Genomic DNA, 16,236 nt, shown 5'->3' with positions numbered 1-16,236 from the left:
GCTTCTTCAGACACATTTTTCTATTCAACCACTCCTTGAGCAACCTAATAGAAGACTAGAGAGAACCTGGTCAATTGACTTCAGATGAGAATAAAGAGGTCCCTTCAAGATGAATCCGCACCACACTAAATGGGGTGTATTGGAACTGTTAGCTAGCTTATTGGTTTATAGAATACAATGAATTTTAAGCGCTACCAAATTTTTCATAGTCAGGTCTGTAAGTGCCCAACTTGTAAGAGAAGGAAAATACTAAATATCAGGATAGATGGCAAATTAAAATTCCCAAAAACTCTTAAATGGCATTTATTACAATAATATAAAAAAATTACAATAGCAAATACAATAATCATCCTTATGAAAACTTATAAAACAACATTTTCTTATCTGTAAGACCAATCAAAAGATCATTACCATTATTCACAATATAATTTAAATCTAGTACGGGATCATGAGCAGTAACTGATGTCGATTTCCTTCCATTGTTCAAATTCCATAAAGTAACTAGCTTACTTGATTCCTCATGCACAGCTACATATTCTTCGGAATTTCTTTTTATGAAACAGGATCTTGACAAATGTCTTTGAATACCTGGATTTTCGAAAGTATGAGTTGAATTCGAAGAAATTTTTTCACCAATTTTATTCAAGGTTGTTAGAGTGTGTCTTGAATTAGGATTCCTGAGATTAGGTCTAGAAGATACTAAGATCTGTTTTGAAGCTTTATCAAATCTCATAGCATAGAAGGGCCCATCAATTCCTAAAGGATGCCCTACATAATCATTAGGGGTTTTTTCAAAAAACCACAATGAATTTAATTTACAAGAAATAATACCGTCTTGAGATGAGCTACTAGGGTCGTTAGGAACATGAGCAACACTAACTACAGGGGACATATCACCAGGAACCTCGAGTATATTTACTGGATTATGTAACAATCTCCAATCATACTTATGTACAGCACCCATTTGTGTTCCAATGTAAAAGTAATTAGTATTGAAGGAATCCCAACAGCAAGACCATAAAGGTAAAGTTTGGCTGAATGTGAAGACATTTGAATTATTAGGAGAATCTGTTATCTTTATGATTTTGTCAGTAGAAACTGATAAAATATTTGTATTCTGAAAAGAAACGTCTCTTATTTGAGCAGAATGTAGAGGTAAAAATGCCAGCGTTCTATATTGCGAAATGCAAATTTTTTTCAAACCAAATCCTGAAAACAAAACATTGGGTGATTTTGCATTAACCATAATTAAATCTAAATTAGGATTCACATCAAAAACTCGACAAGCTCCTGCTGAGCATACTTCTAAGGATTTGTCCATGTATAATTTTATTACATTTTTTATAGATTTGGTGTCAATATTACTGCAAGCAGAAAATAAATGGGGATTTTGCTTGTACATTTGAAGTTGAGATTTCAGGTAATTGATTTCTTGGTTTAGAGCATGTTCTCGGCATATATATTTGCTCATTTCTAATTGTATATTATTTCTCTCATTGATAACACAATCTAATTTTGCTTTCATTTCTTGTAATTCAGAATTATCTACAGCAATTAATTTTTTGGTATAAAGAAATCTGATGTCTGATTTCACTACTTTTTTTTTACAAGTTGGACATGATTTCTTGGTTTGTGATTGTAACCACCTTATAATACAACTATGTCCAAACAAATGTCCACATTTTAAACAGCATATTCGATGCTCTCCTGAGTTTGTCCAATTATCTAAACAAATAGGACAAATCTGTCCATCCTCATTTTCATATTGACTTCTAGAGCGTTTTTTTGAATTTGATTCTCCATCATTATCCTCATTCTCGTCATTTCCATTAGTTTCCTCTTTTCCAATTTCTTCAGGAAATGGTGTAACTCCTCTACTAATTGTATCTTCATTTGAACTATTAGAGCTATTAGAAACAATAGAAACTGCATCATCGTCATTTGCAGTAGCTTCAACAATTATTTCAGAAGCTAACTGAATATCATTTAAAAGTACAATTGGTTGTTGTACTTCTATTATAGGAGAATTACGTCTAATTCTAACTGGAATTCTAACTGGAATCGGGTTTTCCTCATCAAGAGTTTCTAGATTGAGACCTGTTATAAAAATTAGAAAATAAATTCAACATAATAATATATAGTAAGTTTAATCTAACCATGAACTTCTATTGGTGTCGCCATCACATCGAATATTACTTAGTATTTTCCATATAATTTCAAATCATGAACAATAATCCTTTATTATACTATATTATTCAAATTTGCTCCATATCTTTTTGGGTAATGTTTACAAAATGTTTTTTCGAACTTTTTAAGATTGGTTATGTTTAACGTTTCAGTACTTATTTTATAGTAATTGGCCCTAGCATATTTTGAGATTTTTTTCGAGAAGTGTGATTGTTAATTCCGAAAAGATCATACAAATGCATCTACATTTGAAAATAAAATTATTTAATAAACTTGAATGGACATAAGTTGTTTAAAATAATGTTTTTCTTTTAATTAGAAAAGATAGTCTCTGGCATAGACAAATACTTCTCTATGGTCTCTGGTATTATTTCTATAGAAGAATATTGACATTATTTTAACCTATTCTTACAGCTCTCTAGAGACAAGAATGACAAAATCTTGTTAATTGAAATCTGGTAGGCTTAAAATTTCAGTAAAATGATGCTAAATTAAAGTATAAAAATCTCGATTTAAAAAATGCGACATTAGATATATAATAATTCACGAAATGGTTGTGTATTCTGAACATGTAGCTCTGAATTTGCCAACCAGCGATAATATTTATGAGAAAAGAAGAACCAGGAGTTGGAAAAGGGTACAATTTGAATTCTAATAGTAAACATTAGACACTATAATCCTTTTTTTAGCAATGGCACCATTTATCAAAACTGCAGAAGAACTGCATATATATTTTTACTGCCCTTATATGTATTACCCTATTTTATATATTATCTAATAGTCCAGATGAAACTGCTATTGATGTACAGGTTGAAGAAAATCAGCTTAAGCCAGTTATTCCTTTAGAATTGAAGTTCAATGAAAAATTCTTGGAAGATCAGGAGAGAGTTATTGAAGACCCAAAGGATGCTGAACTCGTTAATGTTAATGGGGTGATACCAAAGGACAAAAGAAGGACAACATTTTCTGGTAAAATGGAAAAATTGTTTTCATATTATATTGAAATTACTTAAACTTATTATAGGACCAAGTACTTCAAGGCAGGTTGCAGTTGTTAAGGCATTCAAGCATGCCTGGAAAGGGTATAGACAATATGCTTGGGGTCACGACCATTTGAAACCCATATCAAAAAACCACCAAGACTGGTTTGGGCTAGGATTAACTATTGTAGATTCTATTGATACTATTTATATTATGGGACTTGAAAAAGGTAATGCTTAAGAGATGATAGTTATACAAGATTTATGCTTATTAACATTGAATATGATGGATGTACATTATATTTCTCAATAACTTTTCATTGCATTATATCATCAAAAAGATTTTTATGATTCTTTTTTTTATTTTTAATGAAATATTTTCTTGAATATTTTTCATCTGAGTTTTATAGATGTGCGATTGTTGAAATTAATCATAATGAATTTGACTTAATGAATATATACGCAAAAGTTTGATTGAAAAAAAAGTAAATTTCTCTTTATTTAGATACCTTAACCTGCATTTCCACTATTATCAGTCTAACATTAAAATTTGTAATTTCAGAATACTTAGAAGCTAGAGACTGGATTGATAAACATTTACAATTTGATATTAATAGGGATGTTAATTTATTTGAAGTAACTATTAGAGTTTTGGGAGGATTACTCAGTATTTATCATTTAACTTCTGATAGAATGTATTTGGAGAAATCAGTGAGTATCAACCAATACTATTTGAGTGTATTTGTCTTAGTGTTTTTTCCACTATTTAAAATTCTAAATTTTTAGGTGGATTTAGGTGATCGTCTCATGGCCTGCTTTGATACAGATTCAGGGATTCCTTTTTCTGATGTAAACTTATTCACTAGAAAAGCCCATTCCCCAAAGTGGTCACCAGACAGTAGTACATCAGAAGTTACTACCATACAATTAGAATTCAGAGACTTAAGTAGAATAACTGGAGATCCGAAGTATGAAGTAAGTAAAGAGTATTCTGAGTTATTTTATTCTTCAGTACTGGGTTTTCTATGGTTGGGTACATACAGGAAACCTCATAATTGCTTATTCAACAAAGAAATAACAGGTTTGTTCGATGCTACTATATTAACTACACTGAATTATACTTGTGCAGTAAGTGTATTTTGCACATTGTTTGATGATTTATCATCTACTAAACTACCCTAACTTCAAATGGAAAAAAGCTAATGTAGTGCAGAATGAACTAAGGTTAAGGTCAAATTCCAAAAATAGTAGTATCGAATAGATTGATCAAAAAAATGGGAAAAAAATTCAAGTAGAATGGTATTCAAATTTTATTGATGTCTATATTAATTATATTATGAGAAATATTAGGGGCGCCACTTTTTCATTGGGGCATGCTGTATATGATAGACATATCGTCCTAATATCTGAATGAATATTATTCTTAAATCATTATTTAACAATTTAATTTGGGTTATTTATTTATAAACAAAAAAATATAATCTGTGAGGTGAACATGCATTGAAGAGTGTATAGTACTATGGTAGAAGCTATCTGATTTTAACAGCACAAACAGGCCTGCATGCAGATATGGCAAATATACATTTACTCATTCTGCACTGTTTTCCAAATGATCTTTATCAGTTGATTTTTTTCAGGACGCTGTTTCAAGAGTATCTCAACTTGTACATAATCTGGAAAAAACAGAAGGTTTAGTTCCTATTTTCATCAATCCAAATACTGGACAGTTTAGATTTGCATCAACAATTACTTTAGGAGCTAGAGGTGATAGCTACTATGAATATTTGTTGAAGCAGTGGCTTCAGACTGGAAAAACTATAGATTAGTAAGTACTAACACTAACATCAATAGGAATTTTGGAGTGAAAGATGAATACCAAGTCACATAAAATTATGGAATTCAAACTTAGTTTTCAATAAGTTCAAGAGAAATCAATTTGTTTATAATCATTTATTTTGATGCCATATTTATTCTTATTTATTCAATGCAATGAAAGGCATGATAATTTTATATTTTTTTTTTACTTGAAATTACTCAAATATGAACACTTCATTGTGTATATTTTTCAAAACCACTACTGTTCTGATTTATTTCAGTTACAAGAGATGAACAGCTTCTGAAATTATGCTCAAAGCAATTGAATATACTGTAGGTTATTTGTGTGGCTGTGTGTGAACCCTTTCCCTCATAAAAGTAAAAGATTATATACGATATAAAAAGCTTGAAATATGCATGGAAATTTGCAAGAAAAATACTTAAATTTTCCATAAAAATTATCAAAGTATAAATTTAAAAAAAATAACTTCAATTATATCAATATATAATAATGGATCCATTTCCCAAATATGTCTAGAAAGAAAAATAATTACAAATATAATAGAAAAATATAAAATATACATAACGTATTGATAAATTAAAAAGCATTTTGTTATTTTTGTAAATGTAAAAAAATAGATATTGTGTAAAAAGCTTGGGGGTAAGATTGTGTATTTCATTTTGGGTGCTAAACTGGCACTAAAAATTTTTCAAATAAATTTTTGACAAAATTTTTCAAATACAACTTTTCAATGACAAGCCACTTGTTTCAAGTTCTCTAATACCTGTAGGTATGTAAGACAAATAAGTGCTAATCAAAGCTATGTTTATTTTTAAATTTGCATCCTTGAAAGCTGCCTTGAACTGACAAATTGACATAGTCTCTGAACTATCAAAGTTAACGACCACACTTTTGATTTCTTCAAACTCTGAATTTTGACTAAAATAAGGAGACATGTAAGACAGCAACGAAAATATGTTATCAATCTAAATTACAGAACATCCTTTGTGATGATCAATGAGATTACATAAGTAATAGTATTACCTAATTGGAAGCATATGCTATAATAGTCTGAGATCCCAGAGCCGTAAGTCATAATTGATTTTCTGAAGGATAAAACCTTAGGCTCTGAGTAGAGGCCCATGTACAATACCTGCGAGTTAGTGGAGATCGGTCATTGACATCTGAGCAGAATACCAGGTAAGAAAGGTAACTAAAAATAACAGCTACTTTACTTATTTTCAAATGACTGATTTTTATATACAGGGTGTTTCATCATAAACTGGACAAACATATATATTCGTGTAGAGGACATCGGGAGAATCATTTTTGCCTTATACAATATATCCCGTTTTCGACGCATAAGCGAGATACAAGGTGTTAAACGTCAATTTTGAGCAAGATTCTTATGGGTGTGGTCAGTTTTGTATAACACTCAAAGAAACGGTTTTTGGTCAAATCTCAGTATTTTTGGGTCCTCTATTCAGAAAAGTTGATGAAATCCGAAAAAAGAATTACAAAATGGCGGAAAACCTGCAACGTTCCTAATTTTTTTTTCCAGTGGTCAAATTGAATTTTAGTTCCTGAATGAACACAATTTTCTAAGAATTTCTGTGCAAAAATTTTTTCAAAAATCGAACACAAATTTTTTTTTACATGTCTACAGCGATAAAAAAATTTCACCCGAAATGAATGAAATTTTGTACAATTGTACTCCTTCAATTATCAATCACGAATATGAAAACAGAATTGTAAAATATCAAACGGTTTCGTTACTACAGCCATTCAAATGTTTCGTTCAAACCTCCAAAAAAAATTTAGAATGGCTTCTTAGAGTAAAAATTATTAAATTATTGCTATTTCCAAAAATTCCGGATGCTAAAATGTATTTATACAAAAAAATTCGGTGAAACTTAGTTGGGAGTCGAACCCTCGATTCCAACGTAAGTATTAATGAAGAAATTAAGATAGTTCTAAGGATATTAATATTCGTTGCTAAGAAACGGAAGTTCGTAGCTCATAGAATTCTACTGGTTATTTGAATTTCACTGAATATAATTTCGCAAGTATCGTGACAAGAATTTGTTTGGAAACGAAAATGAAATATTCTCTTTTGGAAAAAAATGATATTGTGCAGGCTTATTATGAAGCGAATTGCTCAGGGAGAAAAGCAAGGGGAATTTACTCCCGCAGATTTCCAAGCAGAAATTTGCCAAACTTCAAAACTTTTTATGAAACAGTACGCAAATTACTTGAAGAAGGAAGTTTGCACCGGAAAAAGAAGGAAACAATAAGAACAAACGATGATCGCATCCTTAATTTAGTAGGAGATAACCCAATGATTTCAACAAGAACTCTTTCGAACCACCCTTCAGTGAATAAAAGTAAAACTACTGTTTGGAGAGTACTCCAAAGGAACAGCTTCCATCCGTTCCATTTCCAACTTTGCCAAACTTTAGAAGACGTTGATTTTCATAGAAGAAAAGAATTCTGTCAGTTTATTTTGAGAAGAGTACGTGGAAATAGGGATTTTCTCCATCAAATTTTATTTACGGATGAAGCTACTTTTCATAGGGATGGTTTCTTCAACAGAAAAAATAATATTTTATGCTATAGAGAAAATCCGCATGCCACGGTATCAAAAAATAGCCAGAAGAGGTTTTCAGTTAATGTTTGGGCGGGAATAAAAGATAAATTCATTATCGGACCATACATTCTTCCTCAAACATTGACTGGAAACGGCTATTATCACTTCCTGACGGAAATTCTGCCAGATCTTCTTGAAGATATTCCGCTGAGACAGATTCAGGGCATTTGGTACCAGCATCATGGTTGCCATGCCCACACAACTCGTGATGTAAGAGGGTATCTAGATGAAGAAAATCCACTCTGATGGATTGGCCGATTAGGACCTATCGCATGGCCTACTCGTTCGTAGGATCTCACACTACTGGATTTTCATTTCTGGGGACATCTCAAAAGTCTTGTTTATGATAAGAGAGCTCCAGTAAACTCAAAGGAAGAACTTATTCAACGAATTGAATCAGCTGCCGAGGAGATCCGGCAAAACCCCGAAATTATACGTTCAGCGGTCGATAGTGTTGCGAAAAGAGCGAGAATGTATATTCTTACAAATGGAAACATCTTCGAAAACGATTTATAAATTGATTTTTCCACTAATCTGTTTTTTTTTTGTGTTTATAAAATGTAGAATTATTAGTAAAAAATAAGGTTTATTCCTTGAATAATTCGTTTAATAATAAGCATGAACCATGACATTTTTTCCAAAAGAGAATATTTTATTTTCGTTTCCAAACAAATTCGTGTCACGATACTTGCGGAATTATGTTCAGTGAAATTCAAATAACCAGTAGAATTGTATGAGCTACGAACTTCCGTTTCTTAGCAACGAATATTAATATCCTTAGAACTGTCTTAATTTCTTCATTAATACTTACGTTGGAATCGAGGGTTCGACTTCCAACTAAGTTTCACCGAATTTTTTTGTATAAATACATTTAAGCATCCGGAATTTTTGGAAATAGCAATAATTTAATAATTTTTACTCTAAGAAGCCATTCTAAATTTTTTTGGAGGTTTGAACGAAACATTTGAATGGCTGTAGTAACGAAACCGTTTGATATTTTACAATTCTGTTTTCATATTCGTGATTGATAATTGAAGGAGTACAATTGTACAAAATTTCATTCATTTCGGGTGAAATTTTTTTATCGCTGTAGACATGTAAAAAAAAATTTGTGTTCGATTTTTGGAAAAATTTTTGCACAGAAATTCTTAGAAAATTGTGTTCATTCAGGAACTAAAATTCAATTTGACCACTGGAAAAAAAAATTAGGAACGTTGCAGGTTTTCCGCCATTTTGTAATTCTTTTTTCGGATTTCATCAACTTTTCTGAATAGAGGACCCAAAAATACTGAGATTTGACCAAAAACCGTTTCTTTGAGTGTTATACAAAACTGACCACACCCATAAGAATCTTGCTTAAAATTGACGTTTAACACCCTGTATCTCGCTTATGCGTCGAAAACGGGATATATTGTATGAGGCAAAAATGATTCTCCCGATGTCCTCTACACGAATATATATGTTTGTCCAGTTTATGATGAAACACCCTGTATATTTTGTAGAATGTAACTCTGCAGTTATATTAAAAATGTCAAACTCTTTCCATAGACTAAAACTTTAGTCAGACGTTTTAAAGTTTTACGAAAAATTCATGAACGTTGCTTATTTTGAAATGACTGATTTTTATATACAGGGTGGCCATTTGAAAACGAAACAGACGAGATTACAGACGAAATAAAGTTTTTCGATAGAAATGCTCGGACAGGTCGATTTCTGTTTCAAGGGGGACAACTTAAGATGTAGGTTACGGACGCATAGCGCTTCAACCCTTGCTGCTACAACCCACACCCCCAATTTTTGAATAGGGAAGATGGGGTGAGTGATACCTCAATTTAAAGGTATTTTTATACTGATTTCAGCACAGTAATTGTTTTTTCATTTTATGCATTAGTTCTCGAAATATTCATGCGTTAGTTAGTTAGGAAGGAAGCCACAGTCATGGTTGTTTTGAAGCTCAAAATGTCGATTTTTCACAAAACACTACAAGTGCCATGAAAACACCACTTCATTTTCAAATACTTAGTTAAGAATATTTCGAGAACTAATGCATAAAATGAAAAAACAATTACTGTGCTGAAATCAGTATAAAAATACCTTTCAAATGAGGTATCACTCACCCCATCTTCCCTATTCAAAATTTGGGGGTGAGGGTTGTAGTAGCAACGGTTGAAGCGCTATGCGTCCGTAACCTACATCTTAAGTTGTCCCCCTCGAAACAGAAATCGACCTGTCCGAGCATTTCTATCGAAAAACTTTATTTCGTCTGTAATCTCGTCTGTTTCGTTTTCAAATGGCCAGCCTGTATATATTATGGAATACTTACTCTGAATTTATATTAAAAGCGTCAAACGCATTCCATGAACCAAAACTTTAGTCAGACACTTAAAGCTCTGCAAAAAATAAATGACTGCAGAGTAACAGTTGGCACGAAATCGTGGAGAAAAAACTACTCTTATCAATTAATCTTCAAATTGATTTAAATGAGATATGATTCAGCCATTTGAAAATAAGTAAAGTAGCTGTTATTTTTAGTTACCTTTCTAATATGTTATTCTGCTCAGATATCACTGAGGGAACTCCACAAACTTGCAGGTATTATAAGTACATGGGCCTCTACTCAGAGCCTAAGGTTTTATCCTTCAGAAAATAAGTTATGTCTTAGGGCTCTGAGATCTTGCTCTATAAAATATCCTTATTTGGTATTTATTTTATAAGTCCACAGCCGGTCTGAAAACCGGAATATTTCATTTACCTTAACAAAAATATTATAAATATAGCAAAAATATGCAGCATCCCTAGATATGCATCTGCAGATGTATATAATTCAGTCTTTTCATGTCTTTACATAGTTTTTTGTGAAACGTATATAGAATTTTGTGAAATTATATATGCATATAAATTAATTTTCAAAATAATATTTGAAATTTGAAACAGCAAAGCAGAAAATAGTTTACTTACACAGGCTACCAAAGTGGAAAGAAGTAGTTTTTTTTTAGTAATTTTTCTCCTTTGATTGTCTTAATATTTTTTTCCCATTTTTCTAGTTCATCCTCGAATCATTTTTGATCATGAATTGAAATATTATTTATTTTTACTAACAATTCACTGCATGTAATTTTATTCGCACCTCAGTTTCAAAATGATGTTATTTTAGCTGATGATTTCAGCATGGGTGTGAAATTATTTAAAAAATGTTCCTTGGGATTGTTATTGATTTATTTTATTATTTGCTTACTTTATTATTATTATTTATGTGAAACTCTAAATATTCCATATTTTTTTGTTTACAATTAAATATTTCTTATGACTGATTGATGTATTATTTTCAGTCTGAAAGATGATTATGTTACTGCCATAAGTGGAGTACAAGAACGTCTTGTTAGAAAAACAGTTCCAAATGGATTTATTTTTATTGGAGAACTTTTGAATGGGGGAAAAGATTTCAAACCTAAAATGGACCATCTTACCTGCTATTTACCAGGTACACTCGTTCTAGGTGTACACAATGGTCTTCCAGACAGTCATAAGAAATTAGCAGAAGATTTATCTACAACATGTTATCAAACTTACGCTCGACATCCAACATTTTTGTCACCAGAAATAACATATTTCAATATTCAGGTTATTATTAATGATTTTCCATAAAAATTCTAAAGTTTTCACTCTGTTCTCTATTTTTTAGGGTGAAAGCTCAAATGACTTCTATGTTAAAATAAACGATGCGCACAATCTACTTCGTCCAGAATTTGTTGAAAGTCTTTGGTATATGTACCAATTCAGTGGAAACTCCACCTATCAAGATTGGGGATGGCAGATATTCCAGGTAACTATATTGCATTGATATCTGATTGTTTTAAACCCTTTGTGAAGGAAAATCATCTTGATAATGATTAAAATGAATAAAAATAAAATAAAAAAGTAATGATTAAAATACTTTTCTGCAGAATTACTTTGCCAAACACAGCTTTTCCACTTTAAATTACATATTGTATATTTAAATACAGAGACAAACAGGTTATTTCAGTACATTAGAATCATTAGTAGTATTAGAATTATTATTATGCAAGTTATTAATTATTAGAATCATAAAATACATACAAATCATAAAATGAGATACTACATAAAAGGATACAATGTGACTTGTATTTAATTTTATAATTAACTTTCTTTTAATGATTAAGATATTATCTGAAAACACTGGTATGGCCACTATCTCTTGAAAAAATTCAAGATGTGGCCATTTACTCATTTATAAAATGATTATCCTGAATTTAACACTCAAATCTTGTAAAGTTACATTTTTGACTTTAAGTGAAATTTTTCATTGGTTATCGTTTTTGGCATTGGTGCATCCAGTTTTGGGGGGGCTGAATCAATGCTGCCACTCCAACTTGAATGTGATTGATAGATTTCTTCGTCAAAAATCGGTCGATTTAGATTATTTGAATATTTTGGTTTCAGTATTAGATTTAAGTGAAAATTCGACTTTTTTAAGTTTTAAAAGATAATTACAGATCGAATAGTTTCTTTTATTTATTAATTAGAATTAAAAAATATTTTGGTGTCTGTTTCTAAATCCATTTCATATTATTTTGCTATTTTTTTTGAATCAGTCCAAGAGTCATTACTGCGATCAATCAAACACGTGAATGATGATAATAAACATTGATGTTTGAGAAGCACAAAAGGCCCCACTAGCTGCGTTAGTGTAACAGGAAACCATATCTTCACTAAAAGTAGTAATATACCTAATGGATAATAATATGAAATGCACATAATTTTGAATGAAAGACACAGACTTATATAACACTCTATTTAATACTATTACGTACCAAAATAAAGAATCAACATTAAAAATCTCTCTGAAGGAAACTATTGTTACATTTTTCGGTTAATTAAATCGGTACTTTTTATTACACTAATTTATTTCAGATACACACAACCATATACAACTATTTACAGATAATTTATTTCAACTACTACATTAATTTATTTTCACATATTTATATCTACTTGAGTGTACGGCACTGACTGCCGTTTATATGGACAGTGCCCTCCTGTGCTGCTTCCATTGGTTTATATACCGCTGGCATCTCTCTCTAGAAGGTACTTGATCTTTCTTTCGAGCTCTCGGTGCGTCCGGTACCTTCTAGAAAGAGGCGTAGGGCTTGCGGGTTCGTTACACTATTATAATTGTTAATTTAGTCATATTTATGGTTCCCTAATTTTGCTGAAGCCACAACTAAATCTATACATTTCCATACACTTAATTTTGTTTTTTTATTTGCATAGTAGGTGCTACACAGTTAACTTTTGAAAGTTTATCTTTATTGAGTATTTGCTTTCTAAGCTTCTTTTTAGATTTAAAGGTATTCTCCTATTGTAAGATCACTTCTTTTTTGTATAAATTCATTGCGAGCTCATTTGCAAAGGTACACAAAAAAATTCTGCTAGAAATATGGAGATGATCGATAACTATATATTGAAAATTAGGTATTCTTGGCCATTTTAGCGTTGAAAAGAAAATGACTGTGGCTCATTGTTTTGAATTGAGAATAAAAAATAAGAGTTTTTCTGATATCTATAAAAATATAAACCTTATAAAGAAATGGAAAATATACTAAATATTAAATATTTAATACCTTTCATAAATTAATATGGACTACTCACAGCATTGGTTCCTTGGTATCTTTAATACAAAATAGTTTTTTTCGTCTTACCTAAGAATCACTCCGCTGTTTACAGCATTCTCTATTTCTTTTATACAAATGTTTGTGTTTTTTTAAGGTTATTATTTTGTTCTAAAAAGGTTCATTCTTCTTTTAGGGCTTTGAGAATTTTACGAAAGTACCTAACGGATACACATCAATAGGGAATGTACGAAGTGCGATAGATGTTCGTCCCAAGGATATGATGGAATCTTTTTTTTTAGCTGAAACACTAAAGTACTTCTATTTGCTATTTAGCGATGACCCAAAATTAATAGATCTTGATAAGTATGTTGTAAATACGGAAGCACATATTTTACCAATACATAATTTGTGATTCTAATGAAAAGTTGTGACAATCTAGTCAGGTTATTTCAAAGATTGAAGTTTTTATAATTTGGATAAATGTTTTCTCAAACTAGGAAATTAAGGAACAAACGAATTTAGTAAACAAGATTTCAGTGTACAAAAAATTGTTGTTTGTATGTGTGATAGCTTTGATAGCTCCCTGAAAAGTATTTCATGTCTCCTTGAGATTGGACTACAGTAGAACCCCTGTTATCTTAGGTAATGTGGGTGGAGAACAGCATTGGATTATTTAAAACTTGTATCATCCAGATTTATTTTATCTATTAAAAAAATATAAACATAAATACTTAAACACTAAAGTTTTATATCCTGAAAAAATTGTTTTTTCTATACTGTAATAGATGAATAAACATTATGGGATTCTGATGATTATGAATAGAAATACCATAAATATGAATATATACATATAGCTTGGCGGCTGAAAAATAGGACCACAACAAAAAAATAAAAAATTTATAGAGCATAGACCACAAATCTTGGATAATCAGGGTTTAATACCTTGACTAGGTTACTCTGGAGCTCTGATAATAGCGATGCAGTGAATGAGGGTTCTACTATAAATATTTTTCTGTTTCAGTTTTTCGAGCTGAATGAATGTTTAATCAAAATACATCTTTTATAAAAGCATGCCATTTTGATATTTTTTGAAAATTTGTTGTGAATTATGGATATAAAATTTGAATTTTACATTATTTTATATTCAGTATATAATTGATTGTTATCCAGTATTTTCTGAGTTTGTTGGTTGAAATGAATAACATGTTATAGTGTTGAAGATAAATGTATAGTTTCGTTGATGCATTTGAAAACCCTTTTTATTCAATTATGAAAAAGTTGAAATAGATTTACTCTAAGACAAATTAAATGTGGAAGTTTTTTGATGTAGTGAACTGAGAAATTTTTTAATGGAGCCAACTAAGTAATTTTTCAATATTTGGTTTCTAATTAGGTGAATTTACTATTTCATTATTATTTTTAATGAACACTCAGACAAAGCTGAATATGATTTTAATAAAATTTGTATTAGATTTGTGTTTTTATAAATCTTTTTCATATTAAATCTCTGAAAACTTTTGGCTAAATACCTAAACTCCTTTCATTTTGCTTGGTTTCGGATACTAAAATTCATTGAAAGAACTGCAAATTTTACAACATGGTTTATTATTTTTTTTGTATAGTTAACAAAAGCCGAGGTATAACCTATGTGGTTCAAAACAAATTAAACAAAAGAAGAAACACCGAATGGCGGTAAAATGCATATAAAAAGCAATAAAAATTCCTAAATATAAAAACAAAAATGGTAAGACATAAATGAGATTTCAATCAATTTTGGCTAGTTCTACACCAGTTATCAAGCCTGACCTTGAATTGGTTCACATTTGGCGCACCCACAACACTACACGGTAGTTTGTTCCAAACATGGAAAACTCTGTTAGACAAAAAGTGTTCACGTGAAACCGATCGAAATGCTTCTCTGGACAGCTTGTAGTGGTGTTCCCTCAGATTCGTATTCATGTTCAGGCGAAATAGATGAGATAGGTCCACTCAACAATACCCATACCGAAACTTAAACGTAGCAATAAGATCACCTTTCAATCTTCTTTGCTTGAGGGTAGTCAATTTAAGGATTCGCAGCCTATCCCCATAACCAGGTCTACTGTGTCCAAAGGGCATTCGCTCCTCTGTATCCGCTCCAGCCTGTCGGAGCCTCTGCGGAAACGGTATCCCACACTGGTCCCGCATATTCGAGAATGGGTCTTATGTCTTGAGCAGATGGAAAGACGTAGAAACAGAGCATTTATCAAAAACTCTGTACAAGAGAAAACACCTCTGTGAAGCCCTGTGGCAAATAGACTCCACATGATCTGACCAGCTAAGCCCCTCAGTTATTACCACGCCTAAGTCAGTGTGTGCAGTGTGATTGGTCTGCCATAGATAGCATATGGCAGGCGGGGATTGTTAACTCCAAGATGTAGAATAGCAAACTTTTCAGGGTTTAAAGGAATGAGCCAATCAGCACACCACTCCTCAATCCTCTTCAGATCTTGACAGAGCATCCTGTAGAACAACAGGGGATTAACATAAATTTTAGTGTCAGCGAACATAGAAACAACCGATCTAAGAAGTTCAGGTAAATCCGATTGATTGTAAATTTCTTCTATAAAAAGGGTTCTAGAATGTCCATTGTTCAAATTACCTTGCAGATTTTCATTGTTCTAATAATAGAAACAACAATATATATATGATGAGTTGTAGATGAATGTAGATCCTATTTCCCATTATTTCACATTAGTCGCTTATCTGGATCCTCTAGAATTTGAATTTAGTCTGGATGATATTTAATCAGTTTAAAAACTCTTCTCATGGAACTACGAGAAATGCGATTTGTCAGAATACTTTGACATGACTGGCTTCATTAAGCATCTTGATTGGTATCTTTTTCTGTTAAGGACATACCCAGTATCTCGAAATTTGGAAATCAATTGCTCTACATACGCGTGTCATACACTTTTTTCTGAATGCCTTTCA

At 31.3% G+C, this 16,236-nt stretch overlaps 2 protein-coding genes across 2 annotated transcripts; one reads left to right on the top strand and one right to left on the bottom strand.

Moving 5' to 3' along the window:
- Positions 1-287: 287 nt before the first annotated feature.
- On the bottom strand, positions 288-2,410 carry LOC123673155 (E3 ubiquitin-protein ligase RFWD3-like). Its single transcript, XM_045607604.1, has 2 exons — positions 2,157-2,410; positions 288-2,097 (listed from the first exon to the last, which is right to left on the bottom strand). The coding sequence occupies exons 1-2, from the start codon at positions 2,179-2,181 to the stop codon at positions 353-355; spliced, it is 1,770 nt and encodes a 589-aa protein (XP_045463560.1). The 5' UTR covers positions 2,182-2,410; the 3' UTR covers positions 288-352.
- Positions 2,411-2,587: 177 nt separating this feature from the next.
- On the top strand, positions 2,588-14,791 carry LOC123672181 (endoplasmic reticulum mannosyl-oligosaccharide 1,2-alpha-mannosidase). The gene is made up of 9 exons (XM_045606185.1): positions 2,588-2,824; positions 2,877-3,156; positions 3,212-3,397; positions 3,730-3,878; positions 3,954-4,142; positions 4,805-4,992; positions 10,960-11,251; positions 11,313-11,453; positions 13,457-14,791. The coding sequence occupies exons 1-9, from the start codon at positions 2,738-2,740 to the stop codon at positions 13,673-13,675; spliced, it is 1,731 nt and encodes a 576-aa protein (XP_045462141.1). The 5' UTR covers positions 2,588-2,737; the 3' UTR covers positions 13,676-14,791.
- The last annotated feature ends 1,445 nt before the right edge of the window (positions 14,792-16,236 follow it).

This window comes from Harmonia axyridis, chromosome 2 (assembly GCF_914767665.1).
Source record: "Harmonia axyridis chromosome 2, icHarAxyr1.1, whole genome shotgun sequence".
Taxonomy (NCBI): domain Eukaryota; kingdom Metazoa; phylum Arthropoda; class Insecta; order Coleoptera; family Coccinellidae; genus Harmonia; species Harmonia axyridis.
Note: the sequence above shows the minus strand (reverse complement) of the source record. Positions and strands in the feature narration are given on the sequence as shown.

Bases quoted from the DNA above. Each gene is read 5' to 3' on its own strand.
- LOC123673155 (XM_045607604.1), bottom strand. From the start codon at position 2,181: ATGGCGACACCAATAGAAGTTCATG. The intron at 2,098-2,156 runs GTTAGATTAAAC...TTTTTATAACAG, and splicing joins GACACCAATAGAAGTTCATG to GTCTCAATCTAGAAACTCTT.
- LOC123672181 (XM_045606185.1), top strand. From the start codon at position 2,738: ATGGTTGTGTATTCTGAACATGTAGCTCTGAATTTGCCAACCAGCGAT. The intron at 4,143-4,804 runs GTAAGTAAAGAG...GATTTTTTTCAG, and splicing joins CTGGAGATCCGAAGTATGAA to GACGCTGTTTCAAGAGTATC. The intron at 4,993-10,959 runs GTAAGTACTAAC...TATTATTTTCAG, and splicing joins ACTGGAAAAACTATAGATTA to TCTGAAAGATGATTATGTTA.